The sequence below is a fragment of the Saccopteryx leptura genome, chromosome 2 (assembly GCF_036850995.1).
Source record: "Saccopteryx leptura isolate mSacLep1 chromosome 2, mSacLep1_pri_phased_curated, whole genome shotgun sequence".
Lineage (NCBI taxonomy): Eukaryota > Metazoa > Chordata > Mammalia > Chiroptera > Emballonuridae > Saccopteryx > Saccopteryx leptura.
In genome coordinates this window covers 381527862-381552048 of record NC_089504.1, presented here as the reverse complement: position 1 = coordinate 381552048, position 24187 = coordinate 381527862, and the positions used below count along the sequence as shown (strand labels likewise).

At 50.1% G+C, this 24187-nt stretch overlaps 2 protein-coding genes and 1 non-coding gene across 6 annotated transcripts in view; 1 reads left to right on the top strand and 2 right to left on the bottom strand.

Moving 5' to 3' along the window:
- Positions 1 to 15438, bottom strand: part of DGCR2 (DiGeorge syndrome critical region gene 2) — a 76902-nt gene extending 61464 nt beyond the window's left edge. For all 4 annotated transcript variants that reach the window (XM_066365391.1, XM_066365393.1, XM_066365392.1 and 1 more), the window contains exon 1: positions 15125 to 15438. In XM_066365391.1, coding sequence (XP_066221488.1) covers positions 15125 to 15203 — 79 coding nt within the window. In that variant the 5' untranslated portion in view covers positions 15204 to 15438. The remainder of the gene's footprint in view (positions 1 to 15124) is intronic.
- LOC136396237 (U1 spliceosomal RNA) lies at positions 8814 to 8975 on the bottom strand. Its single transcript, XR_010749630.1, has one exon. It is a non-coding gene; the product is annotated as a U1 spliceosomal RNA (small nuclear RNA).
- Positions 15439 to 15708: 270 nt separating the features above from the next.
- Positions 15709 to 19358, top strand: LOC136392789 (testis-specific serine/threonine-protein kinase 1-like). Its single transcript, XM_066365390.1, has one exon. It carries the CDS (start codon positions 17951 to 17953, stop codon positions 19040 to 19042), a length of 1092 nt encoding a protein of 363 aa, XP_066221487.1. The 5' UTR covers positions 15709 to 17950; the 3' UTR covers positions 19043 to 19358.
- Positions 19359 to 24187: the final 4829 nt, after the last annotated feature.

Below are 24187 nucleotides of genomic sequence, written 5' to 3'. Positions count from 1 at the left end.
GCCATCCCCAGCGCCCGGGCCATCTTTGCTCCAGTGGAGCCTTGGCTGCGGGAGGGGAAGAGAGAGACAGAGAGGAAGAAGAGGGGGAGGGGTGGAGAAGCAGATGGGCACTTCTCCTGTGTGCCCTGGCTGGGAATCGAACCCGGGACCTCTGCACGTCAGGCCGACGCTCTACCACTGAGCCAACCAGCCAGGGCCCAGGAGTGATTTTTTTGTTGTTGTTGTTGTTTTTTAGCGACAGAGACAGACAGAAAGGAAGAAAGGAAGGAAAAGAGATGAAAAACATAAACTCATAGTTGCAGCACCTTAGTTGTTCATTGATTGCTTTCTCATACGTGCCTTGACTGGGAGGCTCCAGTCAAGCCAGTGACCCCTTGCTCAAGCTGGCAACATCAAGGTTTTGAAACTGGGTCCTCAGTATCCCAGACCAACCACTCTATCCACTGCACCACCATGTGGTCAGGCAATAAATGTTTTTAAACATAAGACTCCCAGCCTGACAAGGCAGTGGCGCAATGGATAGAGCATAGGACTAGGATGCAGAGGACCCAGGTTCGAGACCCTGAGGTCGCCAGCTGAGCACAGGTTCATCTAGTTTAAGCAAGGCTCACTAGCTTGACCCCAAAGTCGCTGGCTTGAGCAAGGGGTACTCGGTCTGCTGTAGCCCTCCTCCCCCGGTCAAGGCACATATGAGAAAGCAATCAATGAACAACTAAGGTGCTGCAACAAAGAATTGATGCTTCTTGCCTAACCTGTGGTGGCGCAGTGGATAAAGCGTCGACCTGGAAATGCTGAGGTCGCCGGTTCAAAACCCTGGGCTTGCCTGGTCAAGGCACATATGGGAGTTGATACTTCCAGCTCCTCCCCTCTCCTCTTTCTCCCTCTCTGTCTCTCTCTCTCTCTCTCCCTCTCTCTCTCTCCTCTCTAAAAATGAATAAATAAATTAAAAAAAAAATAAGCTCTGTTTAAAAAAAAAAAAAAAAAAAAAAAAAGAATTGATGCTTCTCATCTCTCTCCCTTTCTGTCTGTCCCTATCTGTCCCTCTCTCTGAAATAAATACATACATACATACATACATATATACATACATACATACGATTCCCAAGTATATACTCAAAAGGTTAAACACACACCTACCACATGTTTTAGCAATCTCACTCCTAGGTAAAAGCAGGGACTCAAACACAAGGTGGAAACAACCTAAATGTTCACCAACAGATGAATGGATAAACAAAATGTGGTATAAGCTATATTATAGAAAAGGGGTCCCCAGCCTGACCTGTGGTGGCGCAGTGGATAAAGCGTCGACCTGGAAATGCTGAGGTCACCGGTTCGAAACCCTGGGCTTGCCTGGTCAAGGCACATATGGGAGTTGATGCTTCCAGCTCCTCCCCCCGTCTCTCTCTCCTCTCTCTTTCTGTCTCTCTCTCTCTCTCTCTCCTCTCTAAAATGAATAAATAAAGAAAGAAAGAAAAGGGGTCCCCAAACTGCGGCCCCCTGAGGCCATTTATCCGGCCCCCGCCACACTTCCGGAAGGGGCACCTCTTTCATTGATGGTCAGTGAGAGGAACACATTGACCATATCATTAGCCAAAAGCAGGCCCATAGTTTCCATTGAAAAACTGGTCAGTTTGTTGATTTAAATTTACTTGTTCTTTATTTTAAATATTGTATTTGTTCCCATTTTGTATTTTTACTTTAAAATAAGATATGTGCAAAATAAATAAATAAATAAGATATGTGCAGTGTGCATAGGGATTTGTTCATAGTTTTTTTTATAGTCTGGCCCTCCAATGGTCTGAGGGATAGTGAACTGGCCCCCTGTGTAAAAAGTTTGGGGACCCCTGCTATAGAATATTACTGGGTCATAAAAAAGCAGGAAACAGGCACATACTACAAAATGGAGGGACCCTAAAGATATGATGCTGGGTGAAATAAGCTAGACAGAGAAGGACGAATGCTATATGATTCTACTTATATGGGGTCCCTAGAGTAGTCAAATACACAGACACAAAGTAGAACGTAGGTTGCCAGGGGCTGAGGGAGAAGTGATAGGGAGTTACACTTTAAGGCAGTGGTCTCCAAACCCCGGGCCGTGGACCGGTACCGGTCCGTGGGCCATTTGGTACCGGTCTGCAGAGAAAGAATAAATAACTTACATTATTTCTGTTTTATTTATATTTAAGTCTGAACGATGTTTTATTTTTAAAAAATGACCAGATTCCCTCTGTTACATCCGTCTAAGACTCACTCTATACGCTTGTCTCGGTCACGTGATACATTTATCCGTCCCACCCTAAAGGCCAGTCCGTTAAAATATTTTCTGACAGCCCTGGCCGGTTGGCTCAGCGGTAGAGCGTCGGCCTAGCATGCGGAGGACCCGAGTTCGATTCCCGGCCAGGGCACACAGGAGAAGCGCCCATTTGCTTCTCCACCCCTCCGCCGCGCTTTCCTCTCTGTCTCTCTCTTCCCCTCCCACAGCCAAGGCTCCATTGGAGCAAAGATGGCCCGGGCGCTGGGGATGGCTCTGTGGCCTCTGCCTCAGGCGCTGGAGTGGCTCTGGTTGCAACATGGCGATGCCCAGGATGGGCAGAGCATTGCCCCATGGTGGGCATGCCGGGTGGATCCCAGTCGGGCGCATGCGGGAGTCTGTCTGACTGTCTCTCCCTGTTTCCAGCTTCAGAAAAATGAAAAAAAAAAATTTTTTTTCTGACATTAAACCGGTCCATGGGCCAAAAAAAATTGAAGACCACTGCTTTAAGGGATATAGAGTTTCAGTTTGGGAAAATGAAAAAGTTCTGGAAATAAACACTGGGTGATAGTTGTACAACACTGTCACAACATATTTACTGCCACTTAAGTGTACACTTAACAATGGTTAAAGTGGTAAATTTTGTTATGTGTATTCTATCACAATATTTAAAAATCCTTTAAAAAATAAAAAGAGAAGGGCCTGACCAGGCAGTGGCGCAGTGGATAGAGCATCGGACTGGGATGCGGAAGACCCGGGTTCGAGACCCCGAGGTTGCCAGCTTGAGCGTGGGCTCATCTGCTTTGAGCAAAAGTTCACCAGCTTGGACCCAAGGTCACTGGCTTGAGCAAGGGGTTACTCGGTCTGCTGAAGGCTCGTGGTCAAGGCACATATGAGAAAGCAATCAATGAACAACTAAGGTGTCGCAACAAAAAACTAATGATTGATGCTTCTCATCTCTCTCCATTCCTGTCTGTCTGTTCCTATCTATCCCTCTCTCTGACTCTCTCTCTGTCTCTGTAAAAAAAAAAAAAAAAAAGCAAAAAAAATAAATAAATAAAAAGAGATGGAACCCCAACCAAACATTCTGTTAGCCATCAATACATGTTAAGCAGCCTCTGGAAACACCACTGTGCATTTGTGAGAGAACAAGAGAGGAGCAAATAACACCTTGGTATTATTATAAAAATAGTTTTGACATAGTAGACCCCCCACCCCCAGATCCCTGGGCCCCACTTGAAGAACTACTCCTTTTAAGTATGCAATGTCTGAGAATTAAAGGATTCATGCCCTATAGAAATTTACAAGTTTCTGCAATACAGTCTTTCTTTAGATTCCATTTATTCTTTGTCAGCAAGCCTTGGCCTCATTTTGAATTATGTAAACTGAGCTGTCTCAAATTACTGTGTGAAATTTAGTATACTGTCTGAATTGTTTGGAACTGATTTTTCAACATTTGTCCACAAAGAAATAGAGGAAGACAGAGTACAGTGGAAGTACATATGTGCAGTCACATCACTCAGGAAATCAAAAAATTTCCTGCCAAGAAATGCAAGAGAGAATGCTACCCCACCTCTTCCCACTGCCCACAGACCACTCTATGGCTTATACCAGTAAACGGAGATCCTTAGCCCCTGTGCCACGTTGGAGCACTCACCCCAGGACCAGGAGGTCCCAGCTTCCCAGTGGGCAGTGGAGCCTCCATCAGACTATTGCAACATTCTTCCTTGGAAAGAGCTAACATCTGCTTCCCAGTAGGGCGGGATGTTTCCATGGGTACTCATTCTATTCCCTATACAGGGCAGCACTGGGACAGAGATATTTATCCAGCACACCAGTTAGAACCAGAAGGGAGAAGATTGGAAAATAAGGGCTGGCTGAGCCCTGTTGTACAAGTGACATGACAACTCTAGAAGGACAGCTCCTGTGGGATGCTGGGTCCTATCTAGCACCATACAACTTGGGCCAGGTGTCTACTCTCTGGACACCTTCAAGAGGGGACAGAAACCACTGACGACAATATAATTCACTAAAAACACACAACAGAGAGCAACTCTGCTAAGCAGGACTTTTTTTTTTTTTTTTTTTTAAAGATGATCTTTCTTTTTATTTATATTTATTCTAGAGAGGGAGAGAGAGGAAAACATTGACTTTCTGTTCTTTCACCCATTCATGCATTCATTGGCTGACTCGTGTATGTACCTTGATCAAGGACCAAAACAGCAATCTTGGCATATCAGGATGATGCTTCAACCAACTGAGCTACCTGGCCAGGGCACAACAGAAGTGTCTTCATGTTCACAGTATATCTTGTACATCCCTGACTCTGCAGATCCCCACTGGCAAACACTCCTGATTCCCTGGGGCTTTGCACTGCTGGACTCTGTGGAGGCACAGCATTTCATAAGTCCTGTCTTCTGTCTTAACAAAGAGGAAATAGGTCAGAAGCGGAAAGTCTGGACCCAGTCCTTTGAAGAGGATGGGTTGGCTACACCTCAAATCAAAACGAAGGGCATCCTGGCAAGGGGTAACTTCAATTCCAACCCAATTCCTGACCCAATCCCTGCTTAGCTGTGCTGGATTGGAGGAAAAAAATGCACTGGCAAAACAAAGGTATGGCTAACAATACTATATCAATATTAAACTTAGTACATTTGCTAACGGCACCTTGCTTGTAAGAATGGCCTTGCCTTGGCAAGATGGCTCGGTTGGTTGGAGCATCTTCCTGAAACACAAGAGTTACAGGTTTTGATCCCCGGTCAGGGAATGTACTGGAACAGACTGCTGTTTCTATCTCTCTCTCCATCCCTCTATAATATCAATAAATAAAATTTAAAAAAGAATGGCCTGCTCTTAGAAAGTATAAACTAAGAAGGGTCATAATGTATGCAACTTAGTTTCAAGTATTTCTGCCAAAACAAAAAAATTGTGCCTGTGCATAGTGCATACAGATAATACATCTGTGTACACTCACAGAGAGAGCCTGTGCAAATATATGGTGAGTCAAATGTTAACTGGTGTTAGATGAACTATATACAGCTGGAATTCATACCATTCTTGCAACTTTTCTGTAGGTATGAAATGTTTACAAAGTTTTTAAAAAAAGAATGAAATATCCCCCACTCTGAAGGGAGATGTTTTGAAATCTTAATTATTTTTGGAATTAAGGCTTCCTCGTAACAATAAAACAATGTAGACCACTAGATTTAGGTTTTGCTCTTAAGGCTAAAATAATTTTGTTTACGTCAAAATTCCCCTAAACGACCACTTTTTGTGTGTGTGTGTGTGTGTGTGTATTTTTCTGAAGTTGGAAACAGGGAGGCAGTCAGACTCCTGCATGCAACCAACCAGGATCCATCTGGCATGCCCACCAGGGGGCGATGCTCTGCCCATCTGGGGCGTTGCTCTGTTGTGACCAGAGCCATTCTAGCACCTGAGGTGAGGCCATGGAGCCATCCTCAGCGCCCAGGCCAACTTTTGCTCCAATGGAGCCTCGGCTGTGAGAGGGGAAGAGAGACAGAGAGGAAGGAGAGGGGGAGGGGTGGAGAAGCAGATGGGCGCTTCTCCTGTGTGCTCTGGCCGGGAATCGAACCCAGGACTCCTGCATGCTAGGCTGATGCTCTACCACTGAGCCAACCGGCCAGGACCTAAATGACCACTTTAATTCTAAATTATTCTTGATGAAATTATGCCATTTAGCTCTATCAGCACACAAATTTGAGTTACAATACAAAGACTTGTAAAAATCAGGAGTCCAGACTGGAAATATTGCAGATACAGTTTTCAAATTAGACAAATCCACAAGAGTTGGATTAACAGTTTTAAGCACTCTCTGTGTATTTCATGAGTTGGGTATCCCAGCCTATTGGCTATATACCGTCTCCAATTGTAAATTTCACTAAATTGCAGCTCTGGTTGATGAAAAGTTTTGATAAGAGGTCTCTCCCAGAACCATACCCCAGAGACAAAATAAGACTGAGGAAAGTTCTGTCTTATAAAGAAAAAGAATGAAGTAACTTACAAAGATCCCCCAAACATTGTCAAATTAAAACATCAAAAATCATATAAAAAGTATTAATTCAATGTATATAAAATACTTTGTGGGCCCTGGCCGGTTGGCTCAGTGGTAGAGAGCATCGGCCTGGCGTGCAGGAGTCCCGGGTTCGATTCCCGGCCAGGGCACACAGGAGAAGTGCCCATCTGCTTCTCCACCCCTCCCCCTCTCCTTCCTCTCTGTCTCTCTCTTCCCCTCCCGCAGCCGAGGCTCCATTGGAGCAAAGCTGGCCCGGGCGCTGAGGATGGCTCCATGGCCTCTGCCTCAGGCGCTAGAATGGCTCTGGTAGCAACAGAGCAACGCCCCAGATGGGCAGAGTATCGCCCCCTGGTGGGCATGCCAGGTGGATCCTGGTTGGGCACATGCGGGAGTCTGTCTGACTGCCTCCCCATTTCCAACTTCGGAAAAATACAAAAATAAAATAAAAAAAAAATACTTTGTGTATGAATGTTTTCTCGACTGTCCTAGGCTTTCACTGTGGCTCACCATGCTGGTGTCTGTACATGCATTCTTCACACCAATAGGGTGGAGGGGAATCTGAAGATAATCTTCCCTCCCAGGTATGATCAACAAAGACTAAGGGCTGCAGCAAAAGCCTGCCAGAGCCCCAAGCGAGCCTCATCCCTTTCAGGTACTGTATACAAGTCCTCTTATTCTGTCTTCTAAGACCACAAAGCTTTGCTGGTATTCCAATCGATCCAGGAACCCTAGAGGTAACCACTGGCACTTGAAAGCACCCTGCATCAAGAGACATGATGTCAATCTAATGGCATGCGGGTCCTGGAAGCTCACGTCTCCTGGCTGGCTTCTGGGATGCACCCTACTGTGGTTCCTGCCCCTTGTCCAATGCCCTGCACAGCCCCGAGCAATTCTCTCAAAAGTGATGAAATCCTAAGCAAAGTCCCCAGGGAACAAGACTTCTGAGACAAGGCAGCGCGCAGGGTGGACCTGCAGTCCATCTAGGTCCAGAATACCCAATAAGGCTCTGCTCTCAGCTCTATCCTGTCCAACACAGAGCAGTCAACAGCTGAGGCCAGACAGACAAGAAACTGATCAAACTAATGGCTGGCTGCCAGGGATCCAGAAGTCAGCTTACACAGAGGGACCGGAAGGGAGCAGGGGCACTGACTAAAGACAATAACCAGTCCTGGTTTATTGAAGTGACAGTCACACCAGGCAGAGAAGAGAAAGAGATGGCTAATAGGTGTGCGCAGTCCCTGAACTACCACCTCTCAAGTAAGTCTGAACTGTGCAATGGCCTGTGGAAGGGCAAGTCACTTCCTCATGCAGGAGGCAATCCACTTCTAAAGCCTCAGAGCCAGGCAAGTCCATCAGAGAAGCAGCCAGGCCCCCAGTCCCTTCAAATTCCAGGCTGGGTGGGGGATGAGTTTCAGCAAGGATCCCTGTTTGTGAGAAGCCCTCACCTGCCCTTACCTCTCAACTCAGCCCATATCTGCAGAAGCAAGCTGCCCCCATTGTGAGTCAGGTCAGCTGGCTCTACGGCAACACCCCCCGCCAAAGTCTTCCATAGGCATTCTTGTAGGCAGCCACAAGGACCCTGTCCTCACCACTCCCGGCAACCAGGGGCAGCTGCAAGGCTCACTGGCTAAGGGAGCTGTTGCTCTTTATGTCAAAATATAAATAGCCATTTGTGTTTTATTCAATAACTGATTTCCGAAAGCCCACTCTGTGCCAGACCAGGCCCAGGGAACATAGCACAAACGTGACAAAGAGCAAAACATGTCCATATGAACAATCCTAGCCCTGTCCAAAGTACTGCGGCTATTTGGTGGCCTCTCTGCAAGCTACACACCCCCACCCAGACCATCAAAAATGGTAGACTCATTCAGCACTATGTATCAGACACTGCTGAAAGCCACTGTGTTCTGCTGCCTGGGGCAAGACACACACGAACCAGACCCTCTGCTGATAAATAGGCCGCACGCCCATGCATGCGCACGCGTGTGTGTATGTGTGTGTGTGTGTGTGTGTGTGTGTGTGCAGTCTTGCTTACAGTTTAAGGCAGTGTCCCTACACTCCCTGATGTCCATTCATGGATAACACAGTTGGACTTTACAAAGCATTTGTTTTATATCAAATTCTTAGAACTTTATATCTACCCATTTTAATTCTCACAACATCTGTATGAAGTTCTATTGTTATGTCCATGTTACAGATAAGGAAACTGAGGCACAAAGAAGTCACAGAGTGGGTTGCAGATTGAGACCTGACACCAAGCAGTGCGGCTCTATGGTTCATATTCTTAAACCACAACTCACCTTGATCTAATCGCAGCACTCCTCTACAGACAGCTCACTTAGAATAACGCCAAACCTGAGCTTTCATTCCTCCCAGGTCGACGCCCAGAAGCCCCAGGACACTCTGGGTCCACAGCCTGCTGCACTCTTGACCACTGCCCACATACCATTCACCCTCCCCTGGAATTGCCCTGCCCAGACCATGGCCCATCTTGAAGTGGCAAGACTGTCTTTTTTTATTCTTATTTTTCAGGGGACAGTGCGAATGCAGGCCCCCATTACCACAAATTCTGCACAAGTTTCCCACATTTGGGGAAAGTGCAGGGGTCAGCACATCCAGAGTGCAATGGATAAGCCTCACCCTGGGAAAATCACCTTTATGATCATGGTCTCTCCCCTGCCAGGTAAGTATGGCAGGACTGTCTTTTACTAAACATGCCAAGTCGGTTGGTAAATCAGTATCAGGGTTACAAAAAAAAAACGATACGGTGATCCCACCCTTCCTCTGGCAAAATGATGGCCCAAAATTGGGCTCTTGGGATTACTGAAATGTTCTGCAGACAGCAAGTGGAAGGGATTGGTCACCAGCTCTTCAACAACTCAAACACAAAAGCACATGTGGGCCCTGGCCGGTTGGCTCAGTGGTAGAGCGTCGGCCTGGCGTGCAGGAGTCCCAGGTTAGATTCCCGGCCAGGGCACACAGGAGAGGCGCCCATCTGCTTCTCCACCCCTTCTCCTCTCCTTCCTCTCTGTCTCTCTCTTGCCCTCCCACAGCCGAGGCTCCATTGGACCAGAGTTTGCCCAGGCGCTGAGGATGGCTCTGTGACCTCTACCTCAGGTGCTAGAATGGCTCTGGTTGCAACAGAGCAACGTTCCCGATGGGCGGAGCATCACCCCCTGGTGGGCATGCCTGGGTGGATCCTGGTCAGGCACATGCGGGAGTCTGACTGCCTCCCCGTTTCCAACTTCAGAAAAAAATACAAAAAAATACAAAAAAAAAAAAATCACATGTGACAAGGGAACAATCTAGCAGCACAAGACATTTAATCAGTTTCTTGCTATCTACTAGGTCCTAAATGTTGTCACTGACACATTCCACATAGAGTCAAGAATTTACTTGGTGTTCACCTATGCCAAGAGGGAGAGGAACAGAGGTAAGAAGATATCATTACTTGCAGGGAGGGCCCACAACTAGATCACCTCCCATGATGTATGCCTTTATTAAGTGCTGCAGAACTAACTATCAAGGGAGGGCAGGGGGAAGACAGTGCCAGGAGCTAGGCATGGAAAGAAGGACAAGAAAGCTGAGGCAACAGCGATCTGGACCAGAGGAACAGGAAAGACATAGCCTAACAGGAGCAAGAAGGTACAGACACATTTGTCAAAGTGTGCAATAACAGTACATTCTTCACTTCTAAGACTAGAACCACCAACTGAAATACGAACCCTGACTAGCTGCCACCTGGGCAAACTGAAGCTTTAACCACAGCACATCCTGTACCTGCAATACCATCTGTGGTGACACAGTGCCTGGCACACAGCAGGTGGTAGTGAGGGCTTGTTACAGGATGAATGCAAGCAATGGGGTGGGGACCATCACCTTATATCTCTCAGGGGTACTAAGTACCAGGAGCCTGCTGCTGTTCTCAGAAGTGATCTAACTGTTCAGGGGGAAAAGGGCCATAACATAGGCAGCTTACCATCAAATGATTCGGAAAAAATTTTATGCATGCATACATTTCTATGCAAAAGTACAGACACAAGGAGGGATAAGGCAAATAAAACAAAATGCTAATAACAGGTATGTCTAGTACAGGATATGCAAGCGTTCTCTGCACTAATTGTATTCTTGCAACTTTTCTGTAAGTTTGAAATTATTTTCCAAAAAAAGATTTAAAAAAAATAATAATTCATTAGCTAGTGAAGTTGGAAAGTGTCAGACTACTTTCTAACTAAAAACAATGAAATTGGCCTGACCAGGCGGTGGCGCAGTAGATAGAGCGTCGGGGATGCGGAAGGACCCAGGTTCAAGACCCTGAAGTCGCCAGCTTAAGCGCGGGTTCATCTGGTTTGAGCAAAAAGCTCACCAGTTTGGACCCAAGGTCGCTGGTTACTCGGTCTGCTAAAGGCCAGCGGTCAAGGCACATATGAGAAAGCAATCAATGAACAACTAAGGTGTCAAAACAAAAAACTGATGATTGATGCTTCTCATCTCTCTTTGTTCCTGTCTGTCTGTCCCTGTCTGTCCTTCTCTCTCTCTGTCCCTGAAAGAAAAAGAATGAAATTGTAAAGCCCAAAGCCCAGTTTGCTAGCAGGGCAAGTTCTATAGTGTGATAGGCTGTGGAAGAAAGAGCTCCAAACTCAAAAAGCACCTTAGCCACTTTTCTGCTTATAAAATATTCACACACTTCCTATTTGTTAACCCGCATGGTACTGCAGCCACTTCTCAGCTCACTGAGGACTTACCAGTCCAGCATACCCAGCAGGCCTCTCATAGTCCCTAATGGCCAAGGGGAAGGAACTCTGAACTAAGAGCCAGCTTACCTGGGTTTGAATCCCAGCTATGCTGCTTACCAGCTCAGCTATGTGACTTTATACAAGTCACCTGCCTCTCCCAGCCAGCTTCCCTTCTCCCAAGAAACACAGCTCTAGTCCTGCTACCTCACCAAGCGGCCTGGCCAAGCACCTTTTTTTTTTTTTTTTTAATTTTATTCATTCATTTTAGAGAGGACAGAGAGAGACAAAAAGGAGAGAGAGAGGAGAGAGAGATAGAGAGAGCAGGGGGGAGGAGCTAGAAGCATCAACTCCCATATGTGCCTTGACCAGGCAAGCCCAGGGTTTCGAACCGGAAACCTCAGCATTTCCAGGTCGAGGCTTTATCCACTGCGCCACCACAGGTCAGGCAAGCACAAGCCTTCTATAGGGCTGGGGACCTCAGCTGAGACTGTGTTCACTCGGTAAAGGTAAATATTTTCTCAGCTATGCATGGTGGGGTCACTTTGGATGAAGCTGTGGCTAAAACAATGGCATGATTTTCTTTCATTGTCGATGCTAGAAAAACAGTTTTAGAATCAGCAATTGTTTTTTTTGTTTGTTTTAGCAAGAAAAAGAGAGGGAGAGAGATAAGAAGCATCGACTCATAGTTGCAGCATCTTAGTTGTTCATTGCTTTCTCATATGTGCCTTGACTGCAGGGCTCTAGCCAAGCCAGTAACCCCTTGCTCAAGCCACTGACCATCGGGAAGCTGGCAACCCCACACTCAAGCTGGTGAGTCCGTGCTCAGGCCAATGACCTTGCAGTTTTGAACCTGAATCCTCAGCATCCTTGGCTGATGCTCTATCCACTGCACCACCGCCTGGTCAGGCTAGAATCAGTAATTGATGCTGCATTCCCTGTACAGATAAAGGGTCAGTGAGATGATAACCTAGTCATTGGTCCCTAAAATGCTCATTTGTCACCCTTTGGCAAAGAGCTCCAACCTTTTATTCTCACCACACCCCTGGTAGACATAATGCACATCTCTGTTGGTCATTATGGTTAACCACAGAAGGAATTTTGGAGGAGGGTTGGTTCTAACCCTCAGATCAGGGTACTCAGATAGAGTAAGCCACAGCATCCCACCTGGTAAACCACTGGGTCCATCAGAAGAGAAGTGGGCTGGGGCTCCACAGCAAGGGGTAAAGACAGCAAGCAGGACATACACAAACCCCTGGGAAGGGTTTATGTTGGAGTCAGGCCAGAATTCTAGGACTGAATCTCATTCCAGTCACTTAGCTTGATGAGATCTCCATATTCAAACTTCCCCATCTATAAATGGGGCTAATAACGATATCTACCTCAGAGGGCCACCTGAGAGTAAAATTAATCAACATATGTGTTGGTACTACAGTACCTGACATGTAACACATCCTCAATGAGACATGCATTTTATTGTTTTTTAATCTTTTTTTATTGATTTTAGAGAGAGAAGAAAGGGAAGAGAGAAAGAGAGAAATATCGACTTAATGTTTCACTTATTTATTCATTCTTCGGTTGATTCTTGCATATGCCCTGACCAGGAATTGAACCTACAACCTTGGCATATAGGGACAATGCTCTAAGAAACTTTGGTGAAAAGTCAAGTTCTGCACTCTTGTGTTGCCCATTGATCCCACTCTGTGAAAGGCCTCACACCCTAGCCTGCATAAGAGAGTAGCCAAAAGTGGCTTGGTTCCAGTCGTCAAGGGTTCCATCTGACAGAAATCAGAGGACCCTCCACACTCGCCTGCCTGCCTGCCTCCTTCCCAGGAAACACGTTCTAACTGGTGCCTTCCTCACAACCCCAAGTATAAGTCTGTCAGGAACCCAACAGAAAGAATGCAGGCTAAGACCAGAAAATGCCAGCCAGCAGACTCCTGCCTGGAAGGACGGAGAGCACATTTGGCACACAAGGAGAACACTTGACCCAAAGTGAGATGTGCCCTCACTGCCCAAAGTCAGGGAGCCAATTGGATTTCCCCAATTTTGGAGGGCAAGTCTATACACCACTGGGGGCCGCTGTGAAGTTCTGAAGAGTCGTGAAATGAAAAGGGTAAGTTTACTTCCTCTGCCAGAGATGCTTCCGTGCCCCAACACAGACCTAAGCAGGATGTCTTCCATGAAGAAGCCCTCCCCTGCTTCAAAGATACAAATGGTCGGCCACCTCTGCTACCTGCCTGGGCTCCCACACTCAATGGACTGATTTATACCTTGTCTCTCCTTCCACACCGAAAGGGCACTCCCAGAGGGAGGGGTTTATTCTCTCCATTTGAGCATCCCTAGGGATGGGCAGGCATCAAGCACTCAGACACTTGTTGAATAGCTGCTGGCCAGCTGGCAGGATATGTGGACAGAGAGAAAAGGAGCTGGGGACATTGGTCACCTCGATCGTCCAGGCAAGAGATGCTGAATCTGGAACCAGAGGCACCCCAAGGAAGATAGGTATGCGTGATGCATGGGTTCACCCCTCAGGGTCCAGTCACTTGAGGTGCAAAACTGAGACCCAGGAGCCAGAAGAAGATAATGTCTCACCTTTCTACAGAAGTAGACATGTTTTCTAAAGGATTTACCGTAATCACAACCCATAGTCCATTGGCTCTGGTCCCCAAGAGCCTGTACAGTACCCTCCTAGACAGGTAGGCCTTTTCCTGGTTTCCATCCTACCACGGCTATCTCAGAACCAGTCACCCTGCTGCCAAGAGAACATCTAAAAGCAATGAGCAACCAGCTCTACTCAGGGAGCCCTGAGAAGTATCACTGGAAAGACTCCAGGTTGAGTGTGGGCCCAGGGCCTTGGCCACTAGGTAGGCACTACGGAATCCAGACGTTCAGTGTGTCTGAGGTGGGAGGAGCCAGGCTAGGGCATGGTGGAGGGCCACAAACAGCTCTGCTCTCCAGCCTGCCTTTACCCACTGAGGCCTGACAGTGCTTACAGAAGAGGCCCTAGGCACTTCTACCTTCAGGGACCCCTTTCTGCACTAAAAACAAAAAAAAAGCTAAGAACCATACTTTTCAACTGTACTGTTATAAAATGAATGTGTATATGTGCAGAATTCATTTTCTTTGACCTAAAAGTTTTTTATTTCCCTGCTTATTTAAAAAAAAATCATTTGCACAGTCCCCTTTTAGGGGCACTGTGAGCACCCAGCATTGCATCTCCTGTGCCTGTTAGATAAATAAATAGGTCCTGCACTTGGAGATTCGATTTTTTTGCTGCAGTTCAGAGGAGTGGTCCTCCAGGAACAAATAAAAATTGTCTGGGACCTTAAACTGCTTTGATTCTAAATCCATTTCCCCCTGCACAGACAGACTTTTTTTTTTTATAGAAACACAGTTCGAACGGGACTTCCGAAAGCATTTAATCATCACATACAAAGAGTAGTCTTAAGTACCAGGCACTGTCAAGGTTCCTACGACTGAAACACACCTGGGGGGCAGCGCGTCAGTCTCTTCCTCAGCCCCACCCCCCCACCCCCGCGCGCGAGGCTGAGCGGCCTCCTAGCACCTCCTCGGGGCCGCTCTCTGAACTGAGTACTTCTCAAGTGTAACACCTGAGTGACAATAAACGACACGGCTACCGCCTTCTAGCCGAGGGATTTCCAGGGTTGAGACGCTTGGCACCAACCCACTGCAAGAGAAACTAGGTGCCTCCACGAGCTGCTCTCTCGACCCCCAGCACTCCAGCCTAATCACAGCCGCTGGACCAGCAAAGAGCTCGCGCCCAGGGCGCAGGTCCTAGGCGAGAGGACTCCATCAATCTCCGTCCCGTCAACCTCAAAGCATGTACTGCTTCACGATCGTGGACCCAAGGGCAACATCCATCGAAAACAAAGTTCCATGGTGTAGGAAGCTCTCGGACCCTGGTAAACTCAAGGCATGATCCCGGAGGTGCACGGTCCGGGGCGGGGGACGCGGCGGCCCGCAGGCAGGCCTCAGCCGGCGTCCTGCACGGAGGCGGCCCGCCAGGTGGAGGGAGGTCCCGGGCGACCCCGGCCCCGCCCGCCCCGCCCCTGGCCGCCCGCCTGCACACTCCGCGCCGCGCACCTGGTCGCAGCGGCTCGGTGACGGTGAGCACGAGCAGGAAGAGCAGCAGAAAGGCACCGCTGTCTGCCTTGGGCACCATTTATCCTCCGTTCATCGTCCCCGGGGCGGCCGCTTGACCCCGCGGGGAGGCCGGACCGGGCCTGGCTGAGGGTCGGGGTCGGGCCGAAGCCGGGTGCAGAGAGGTGGCGGGAGAAGACTCCGATTGGGACGCGGCTGCACTGGGCCGCGGGCTCTCGCTCACTCTTGGACGCAACCCGAGATTCCAACTCCGGCTCCGCGCAAGATGGCGGCCGTCCTGCTCGGCTCCGCGACGCCCCGCCTCCCACCCTTAGTGCCGGCATTGGCCAATGAACACCGAGGAGAGGGGCGGGGCCTGCGCAATTCCAGTGCGTACGGCCCATTGGCCGAGCTGAGGCGGGACCTGGGTATTAGTGCCCGAAAGGGGCGAGGCCTAAGGTCGGGACGCCGAGGGGCGGGCTCAACGGAAAGCCAGGACTTAAGAAGTGAGGTGTGCCATTGGCTAAACAGAGAGGTGGGGCTTGGTAGTGGAACCTTACGGTAGGGCTCAGGACAGGGGCGGTAGGAGAGGGGAAATGGGGCCAAGATGACCAACGCGGAAAGGGGCGAGGCACAATGGGCCAAGAGGTGGGGACCCGAGGGACCGTGGGTGGCCCACGGGGAGGAGAGTGAAAGGAGAGGGACGGAACTCAGACGGAGCAAGAGGAACAGAGACACAAAAGGTCTTCACACCTTGCATACCCGCAGGCCGAGGTCCAGTCAGAGGCCGAGGAGTGCTGCCTAAAGTGGCCTTTTTAAGAAGGGTTGTAAAAAAAATAAAAAATAAAAAAACAGGAGAGAAGGGCTGCAAGAAAAGGATGAGGAAAACTGAAAGGATCCAGACTATCTTTGAGGAGGTGGGGAAGGAGGAGGATCAGTGCTGTCAGGCACAGGTAGGTGTGATTTCATCGGCACACACAACTGAAAATGTTTCAGATAGATGAGGAAATAGCTTAAAGGAGTGTCATATAAGGAGAGGTGACAGGGAAGCCCCGATTCTAGAGACCCTGTAGTAAAGCTGGCTTCTGGAGGAAGGGCCCTGCCTACACAATGGGGGAGGGAAGGAACACTGGACAGAGCTGCTGCCACATCAGGTCACATCTGATGAAGATAGCCACTGGGGACAAAGCTCTAAGTACTGACATTGCACCTGTTATTGGGAACAAGGTGACCATGAGAGGGGAGAGGGGACACAGCACATAGGGTGTTCTCAGCAGGAGAGAGAGGAGCAAACTGTCCAAAGGAAGAGCCAACAGTCATGCTCATAAGGCTGGTGCAGGGTGTCAGGGCTGGAAAAGAGGGTAATGGTGGGAGTAGAGACAGAAGAAAGGCCAAGGCTGGTGAAGACCCATCCCTACCTGCCCCACCTCTAGCACCACGGACTCACTCCCCAGGAGCAGTCCTCTCAAAGCTCCCACAAGCCATGGTTCTCCTGAATGTCTCTTAATCCTGGGACACTCGGGGTCATCTGAGAGATACACACCCACTCCCTCTGGGTAGATATAGCCAAGGTTAAACCCAAAGCAAGTCCAGACCTGCCTGCTCTTGCTTCTAAGGGCATGGTCCCAAGCAAGTGCAAGGAGCTGTCACAGCAGAGGGCCTCTACTCCTGGCAGAAACTAGTCCCTGGTCACTGCTGATCTCAACACTTGCATCGTCCTCAGGAAGCATTCCGGGAGCAGCTGATGGCACTCAAAACAAGATCCAGGTCCAGCTAATGCCCCAGCCCAAGATCTGCCCTGGGAGCCCAGCCAAGGCTACCAACTTGACAGAACCCCAAGGGGGAACACATGGCCAAGAGAAGAAATTCCTGCCATTTGTCCCCTGCACAGAGTCACTGTCATAGAAACAGTCCGGCAAAGGTTTGGATGAGGAATAAGAGGTACAAGGAGGTGAAGAGTCCAGCCAAACCATGCAGGAGAAGGCAGAGCCCTGGCCTCCTAAAGACAGAAACCCCTGGGCCTGGAGTCTTTTTCCCTCTTGATCCACCTCCACCCTCACCCTGCTGCATGGCTGGCAGGCCACCTGTGTGGACACAGGTAAGGGCTTCCAGGACTGGAAGGGGAAAAGATCAGCGACATTTCTCCCTGGCTCCTTGTCTGTGGGGTCACTGTGGTCTCCACTTAAGGTAACTGCCTCTCTCAAGGTCACCCTCCCTAAACTACCCCTTCCAGGTTCCTGTGATCATCCCTCCCTTCTTCCAGAACTATGTGACTGTTGGGGTTTCCTACACTCTGCTCCCTCCTTTGTAAACCATGCCCTTATTAAACTCTCAGACTGCCCCAACTAGAGTATGTCTTGTTTCCTACAGGGACCTGGACTGATACAACCACTTGCCCTGGATTTCCCAAGTTGCACTAATCACTCCCACCACTCAACAAGCAGTCTTGGCTCTGGGTTTGGAGGCATGGGCAGACCAATGTGTCCCCAAAACCCCTGCTATCTTGAGTCCCAACTAAGTGCAGGGCCACTCTCTGTGGGCCTTTGGTTTGGTCCAGCCCACTGGCTGACCTTCCAGGGTTCCAAGTCCAAGTGGCTTAAGCCAGAGAGAGACTCATTCCCCAAGGTACTCCTCCTTTATGACTTCACCCACTGAATCACCTGGGCAACAATGCTGAACGTTCCACTCCAGAGTCTGGGCCTCTAGGAGGCAGGGATAGTAGGCTTGCCCAGAGGACCCTCCGTCCACAGTGTAAATGAGGACACTGCTGGCTCACGTCTTGCACAGATGTAGAGGGCAGCCTCAGAGGCACTGGGTACTCCTGGCACCATGGATGACGCTGCCATCCTCAAGCGACGAGGCTACATCATGGGGATAAACTTGGGAGAGGGCTCATTTGCAAAAGTCAAATTCGCTTATTCTGAGCGTCTAAAGTTCAATGTGGCAGTCAAGATCATCGACCGCAAGAAAGCCCCCACAGACTTCTTGGAGAAATTCCTTCCCCGGGAAATTGAGATTCTGACCATGCTAAACCACCGCTCCATCATCAAGACCTACGAGATCTTCGAGACATCACATGGCAAAGTCTATATTGTCATGGAACTCGGAGTCCAGGGTGACCTCCTCGAGTTCATCAAAACCCGGGGGGCCCTACATGAAGATGATGCTCGCAAGAAGTTCCACCAGCTCTCCTCAGCCATCAAGTACTGTCATGACCTGGACATTGTCCACCGAGACCTCAAGTGTGAGAACCTTCTCCTCGACAAGGACTTCAACATCAAGCTGTCTGACTTTGGCTTCTCCAAGCGCTGCCTGCGGGATGATGGTGGCCACCTGACACTGAGCAAGACCTTCTGTGGGTCAGCAGCGTACGCGGCCCCCGAGGTCCTGCAGGGCATCCCCTACCAGCCCAAGGTCTATGACATCTGGAGCCTAGGCGTGATCCTCTACATCATGGTCTGTGGCTCCATGCCCTACGATGACTCCAATATGAAGAAGATGCTGCGCATCCAGAAGGAGCACCGCATTAACTTCCCTCGCTTCAAGAACCTGACGGGTGAGTGCAAGGACCTCATCTACCGCATGTTACAGCCAGATGTCAGCAGGCGGTTGCACATCGACGAGATCCTCAACCACTGCTGGGTGCAGCCCAAGGCCCAGTGCCTGTCCTCTGCAGCCATCAACAAGGAGGGAGAGAGCCCCCAAGATGCTGAGCTCCCCAAGAAGGCTGTCACCAAGCCAGAGCCCCAGGAGGAGGCACAGCCCAACATGAAGCAGGAGTCCAAATCCAAGAAGGATAGGCTGGAAATGCAGGTGTCAAACCAGTTGCAGACCATGAACCTTAGGCTCACAGATAAGCAGCCAAGCAAGGAGCCAGTGGCAGGGGGCTCCCTGAAGCCTCCTGAGACACACACCGATTGAGCCTCTCATGGCCCATGGGCTGGTAGGGAATGAGGCCGAGCTCACAGCTTCGAGCCTGAGCTCTAAAAAGCCAAGGGACAAGCCAGTGAAGGAAGATAGTACTGGATGAGCAACTGTTTCTTATCGATTTCTTTTCCCTTCCTTTGAACGTGGTAACCCACATGGTAAAGGGCAATAAATCACTATATTAGTGCAGACTCTAAGGTGAATGTGTTTGCCTGAGCTGACTGTGGTCGTCCAATAAGAGTATCCATCCTATGCCACCCCACCCACCCCCCAAGTTTGGAAAATATATCTCATTGTGCCCAGCCCTGACCATGACCTCAGACCCTGGACCAGCGCAGAGCGTTGAATGAGGAAGATGCTGCATCAAGAGGGAGGCCATGGGCCTGACCTGTGGTGGCGCAGTGGGATAAAGCGTTGACCTGGAACACTGAGGTCACCGGTTCGAAACCTTGGGCTTGGCCTGACCTGTGGTGGCACAGTGGATAAAGCGTTGACCTGGAAATGCTGAGGTCGTCGGTTCGAAACCCTGGGCTTGCCTGGTCAAGGCACATATAGGAGTTGATGCTTCCAGCTTCTCCCCCACTTCTCTCTCTCTGTCTCTTCTCTCTCTCTCTCTCTCTCTCTCTCTCTCTCTGTTCCACCCTCTCCTCTATAAAATGAATAAATAAAAAAAAAAAAAAAAGCGAAACCTTGGGCTTGCCTGGTCAAGGCACATATGGGAGTTGATGCTTCCTGCTCCTCCCCCTTCTCTCTCCCTCTCTCTCTCTCTCTCCTCTCTCTCTAAAAATCAATAAAGAAAATATAAAAAAAAAAAAAAAAAAGAGGGAAGCCATGAGTATGGTGCTGGGGGGAGGGGACATGGAGAAGACAGGACCAAGGAGGGCAAGGTGGCTGCCAGTAGAGGAAGGGTGGGAAGAGAACCCACAAGGCTGCTGGTGGGGAGAGACCTGCAGAGGGCAGTGGACCAGCTTCTCAGACTCTCTTGGCAACTTAGTTTTTCTACTCTGTCCACTGGGAGTTCCCTTGTGTTCACCTGGCTCCCAGTTCTCAATGGTGCCCTGAGTCATCCCACCCTGTGATCATTCCCCCTGACCCAGGGGAAGCAGGGCGCTGCTGGACAGCCTAGCCATACTCCAGCCTGCTTGTCCCACAACTATGTGGCCTTGACCACACCCGGTTTGTTTCCCTATACTCTCAGTCTGTCCTCAGGCGTGATGCTCCCTGCCAGAGTGGATAAGCTGATACCAGTGAGCAAGAGACAGGACAGGTATCCTCACAATGCATGCCTGGACCCTGCAGCCATCAGTCTCCCACAGTGGGAGCAAGCTTGCATTTTGCATCACCAACCACCATGCTCTGCAGGGCCCTTCCTTGTGCAGTCCTCACCTCTGCTGTGATGGCCCTTTCTCTCCCTGCCCTGCACTCACTCTGACAGCCTCATGTGGTAGGCCACTAAAAGGGCAGGAGCCGCCTGACCGGGCGGTGGCGCAGTGGATAGAGCGTTGGACTGGGATGCAGAGGATCCAGGCTCGAGACCTCGAGGTTGCCAGCTTGAGCGCGGGCTCATCTGGTTTGAGCAAAGCTCACCAGCTGGAGCCCAAGGTCGCTGGCTCAAGCAAGGGATCACGTGGTCTGCTGTAGCCCCATGGTCAAGGCACATATGAGAAAGCAATCAATGAACAACTAAGGTGTCTCAACGAAAAACTAATGATTGATGCTTCTCATTTCTCTCCATTCCTGTCTGTCCCTATCTATCCCTCTGTCTGACTCTGTCTGTAAAAAAAAAAAAAAAAAAAAAAAAATTGGGCAGGAGCCTTTAGACTCACCTCTTCCCCCACATCTTCTTGGGAAGATTCCAACCTGCAGGCTTCAGTGAGAAGTGAGACCTGGCAAGTAGCCCGGACCAGCCCTCTGCCACGCAACCCACAGCCACCTTCATATAGACTGTGTCCTCATGTCTCCGTGTTCCTGTGTGTCATTGCTCAGCCACCATCAAGGCCTCTGTCCCTGCCCTGCTATCGCCTCCCACAGCACCCAGTCTGGCTTCCTCTGCTGAGGGAAGGGTCCCAGTGCTTGGCCTTAAGGTCCTCCCAGGTCTGGCCTCATCCTGGCCTCCCGGACTCTTCCCTCAACCCCATACCCCACATGTACATGTTAACTCATGCTTGTGGATGCATCCCTGCAGACCCTGCCCATTTCTCCAGGCTCAGCCAAGGGTCCATGGCCTCCAACAAGGCCTTCTGGGAGCCTCAACAGTACTCGGCAGCCAGCTGCTGAGCTCACCCAGAACAGACCAGTGAGTGTCCAGGGACCAGGCACAGAACAGGCCCTAGTAATACTGGAGTAACCACCCAATTTTTTAGTGAAGACTGAAGGCTCCAGCTTCTGGGTGGGTAGCACAGTTGATCAGAGTGTGGTCCCACATGCCAAGGTTGTAGGTTTGATCACTGGTCCGGGCACATACAAGAATCAACCAATGGCCTGACCAGGCGGTGGTGCAGTGGATAGAGCATTGGACTGGGATGTGGAGGACACAGGTTCGAGACCCCAAGGTTGCCAGCTTGAGCACGGGCTCATCTGGTTTGAGCAAGTCTAACCAGGTTGAGCCCAAGGTCGCTGGCTTGAGCAAGGGGTCACTCAGTCTGCTGTGAGAAAGCAATCAATGAACAACTAAGGAGCCACAATGAAGAATTGATGTTTCTCATCTCTCTCCCTTCCTGTCTGTCTGTCCTTATCTGTCCTTCTCTCTGACTATCTCTGTCTCTGCCACACACACAAAAAGAATCAACCAATGATGGCATGAATGAGTGAAGCAACAAATTGTTGTTTCTCTCTCTCTAAAATACAATTTAAAAAAATTATAGTAAGACTAAAGGCTCCAAGAGCCTAGAGCCATGCAACTTGACTGGTGGTGGAGTGGAATTGCAGAGTACGATGGAGTAGAATTGGGATGGGGGTTCTGCGGTCCTCTCTGCAGCCTGCTGCAGTCCTCAAGGCAGTGGGCAATGTGTGGCAAGAGGGCCTAGGCGGTAGAGGCTGCAGGAAGGAGCTCTTAGTGTATGCTCTCCAGGTGGGGAGACAGCTCAGCAAGAATAAAGGACTTGGCCCTGGCCGGTTGGATCAGTGGTAGAGTGTCGGCCTGGCGTGCAGAAGTCCCGGTTCGATTCCCGGCCAGGGCACACAGGAGAAGCGCCCATCTGCTTCTCCCCCCTTACCCCCCTCCTTCCTCTCTGTCTCTCTCTTCCCCTCCCGCAGCCAAGGCTCCATTGGAGCAAAGATGGCCCTGGCGCTGGGGATGGCTCCTTGGCCTCTGCCCCAGGCGCTAGAGTGGCTCTGGTCACGGCAGAGCGATGCCCCGGAGGGGCAGAGCATCGCCCCTGGTGGGCGTGCCGGGTGGATCCCGGTCGGGCGCATGCAGGAGTCTGTCTGACTGTCTCTCCCTGTTTCCAGCTTCAGAAAAATACAAAAAAAAAAAAAAAAAAAAAAAAAGAAAAGAAAGAATAGAGGACTTGGCCCTGGCCGGTTGGCTCAGTGGTAGAGCGTCGGCCTAGCGTGCAGAAGTCCCGGGTTCGATTCCTGACCAGGGCACACAGGAGAAGCGCCCATCTGCTTCTCCCCCCCTCCCCCCTCCTTCCTCTCTGTCTCTCTCTTCCCCTCCCGCAGCCAAGGCTCCATTGGAGTAAAGATGGCCCGGGCGCTGGGGATGGCTCCTTGGCCTCTGCCCCAGGCGCTAGAGTGGCTCTGGTCACAACAGAGTGATGCCCGGAAGGGCAGAGCATCGCCCCCTGGTGGGCAGAGCGTCGCCCCCTGGTGGGCGTGCCGGGTGGATCCCGGTAGGGCGCATGCGGGAGTCTGTCTGACTGTCTCTCCCCGTTTCCAGCTTCAGAAAAAAAAAAGAAAAGAAAAAAAGAATAGAGGACTTCCTGAATCACACAATATGGAGTAGCAGTGGGTGACTGAAGCCACACCTCCCCAGGTAGCCAAATATGCAGGTCAGTCCTGTGAGCTGCCCAATGAACGGGGCTCGTTCCTGGTTTAGACCCCTTCAGTGACCCACTAAAGCCTTTAAAATCAGGACCCTTGGCATGGACACTGTGGCCCAGTGCGCCCTCCCTCCCAGCGCTGCACGCTCTCAACACATTGTCCATTCAGGCCATCCTGTACACTAGCAGTCCTCATCCTCCTCCATGTGGCTAACTCCTACAACTTCAGCCTTCCCTAGCTTTCCAGTCTTTCCAAGTCCAGTCCCCAGTTCTGTTGTCATCGCTTCATGTTCCTTGGTGTCACAACACAGTCAATATGGGGCATTCACAATTACTGGTGTGACACTCAGCCTCCCTGACGTCTGGGCTCCAGGAAGGCATGAGCCCTTTCTAGTTCATCAGTGTACTCCAGCACCTGGACCTGACCCTCAAAAGCCTACGAGGTGAATGGACAAGTGGGCACTAAATTTATGAGGGAAACCATAGCTCAAGAGTGGCATTCCCAGAGTCTGCAGGTCTCTGACCCAAAGGACTGCCAGTTCGGAGTCCCATTGGAGGGCCCCTGGTCCAGGCTTACACACCAGGGGTCCTAGTGATGCTGGGGGCCAGCAGCACCCAGAGCATCAACCATTAAGCCTAAGCTCCTGCCTCCAACACACCAAGAGTTCCTGCCTCGGCATGCACATCCTGGACAAAGCTACCTGCTTTATACCCCTGCACGATGCTGAGACCTGCCTCCTCCAAGAACCAAAGAGGCAAAACAAAACAAAACAAAACAAAAAAACCAAAGAGGCCACACTGTCCAAGAAAGAGCAGGGTATGGGGGAGTAGAATCCACAAAATGTGTCAGCAGAGTCAGCCAAGAAGGAAGACATGCAGGATTACTCCAAGTAGAACATTTGGGGCACAGAAGAAAGTTGGGGAGTCATCCTCACCCAGCTGTGAGGACAGAACTGAGCCCTGACCTGCAAATTCTCATAGCCAGCCCTTTCTGGGACACAAAGGAGTAAAGTACTGGTCATTTAGGCCAGACAGAGCCCCCAGGAGAAAGCGGGCCCTAAAGTGGCCTGGCTGCTGAAGGTTCATGCTAGTTGCCCGCTGTGGGCTCATCCTGCCCAGACCAGTCACTCCCGCCAGGCACCTGTACTCTGGCTGC

What these genes read in the sequence shown, in the direction of transcription:
- LOC136392789 (XM_066365390.1), top strand. Translation starts at nt 17,951, where the DNA reads ATGGATGACGCTGCCATCCTCAAGCGACGAGGCTACATCATGGGGATA.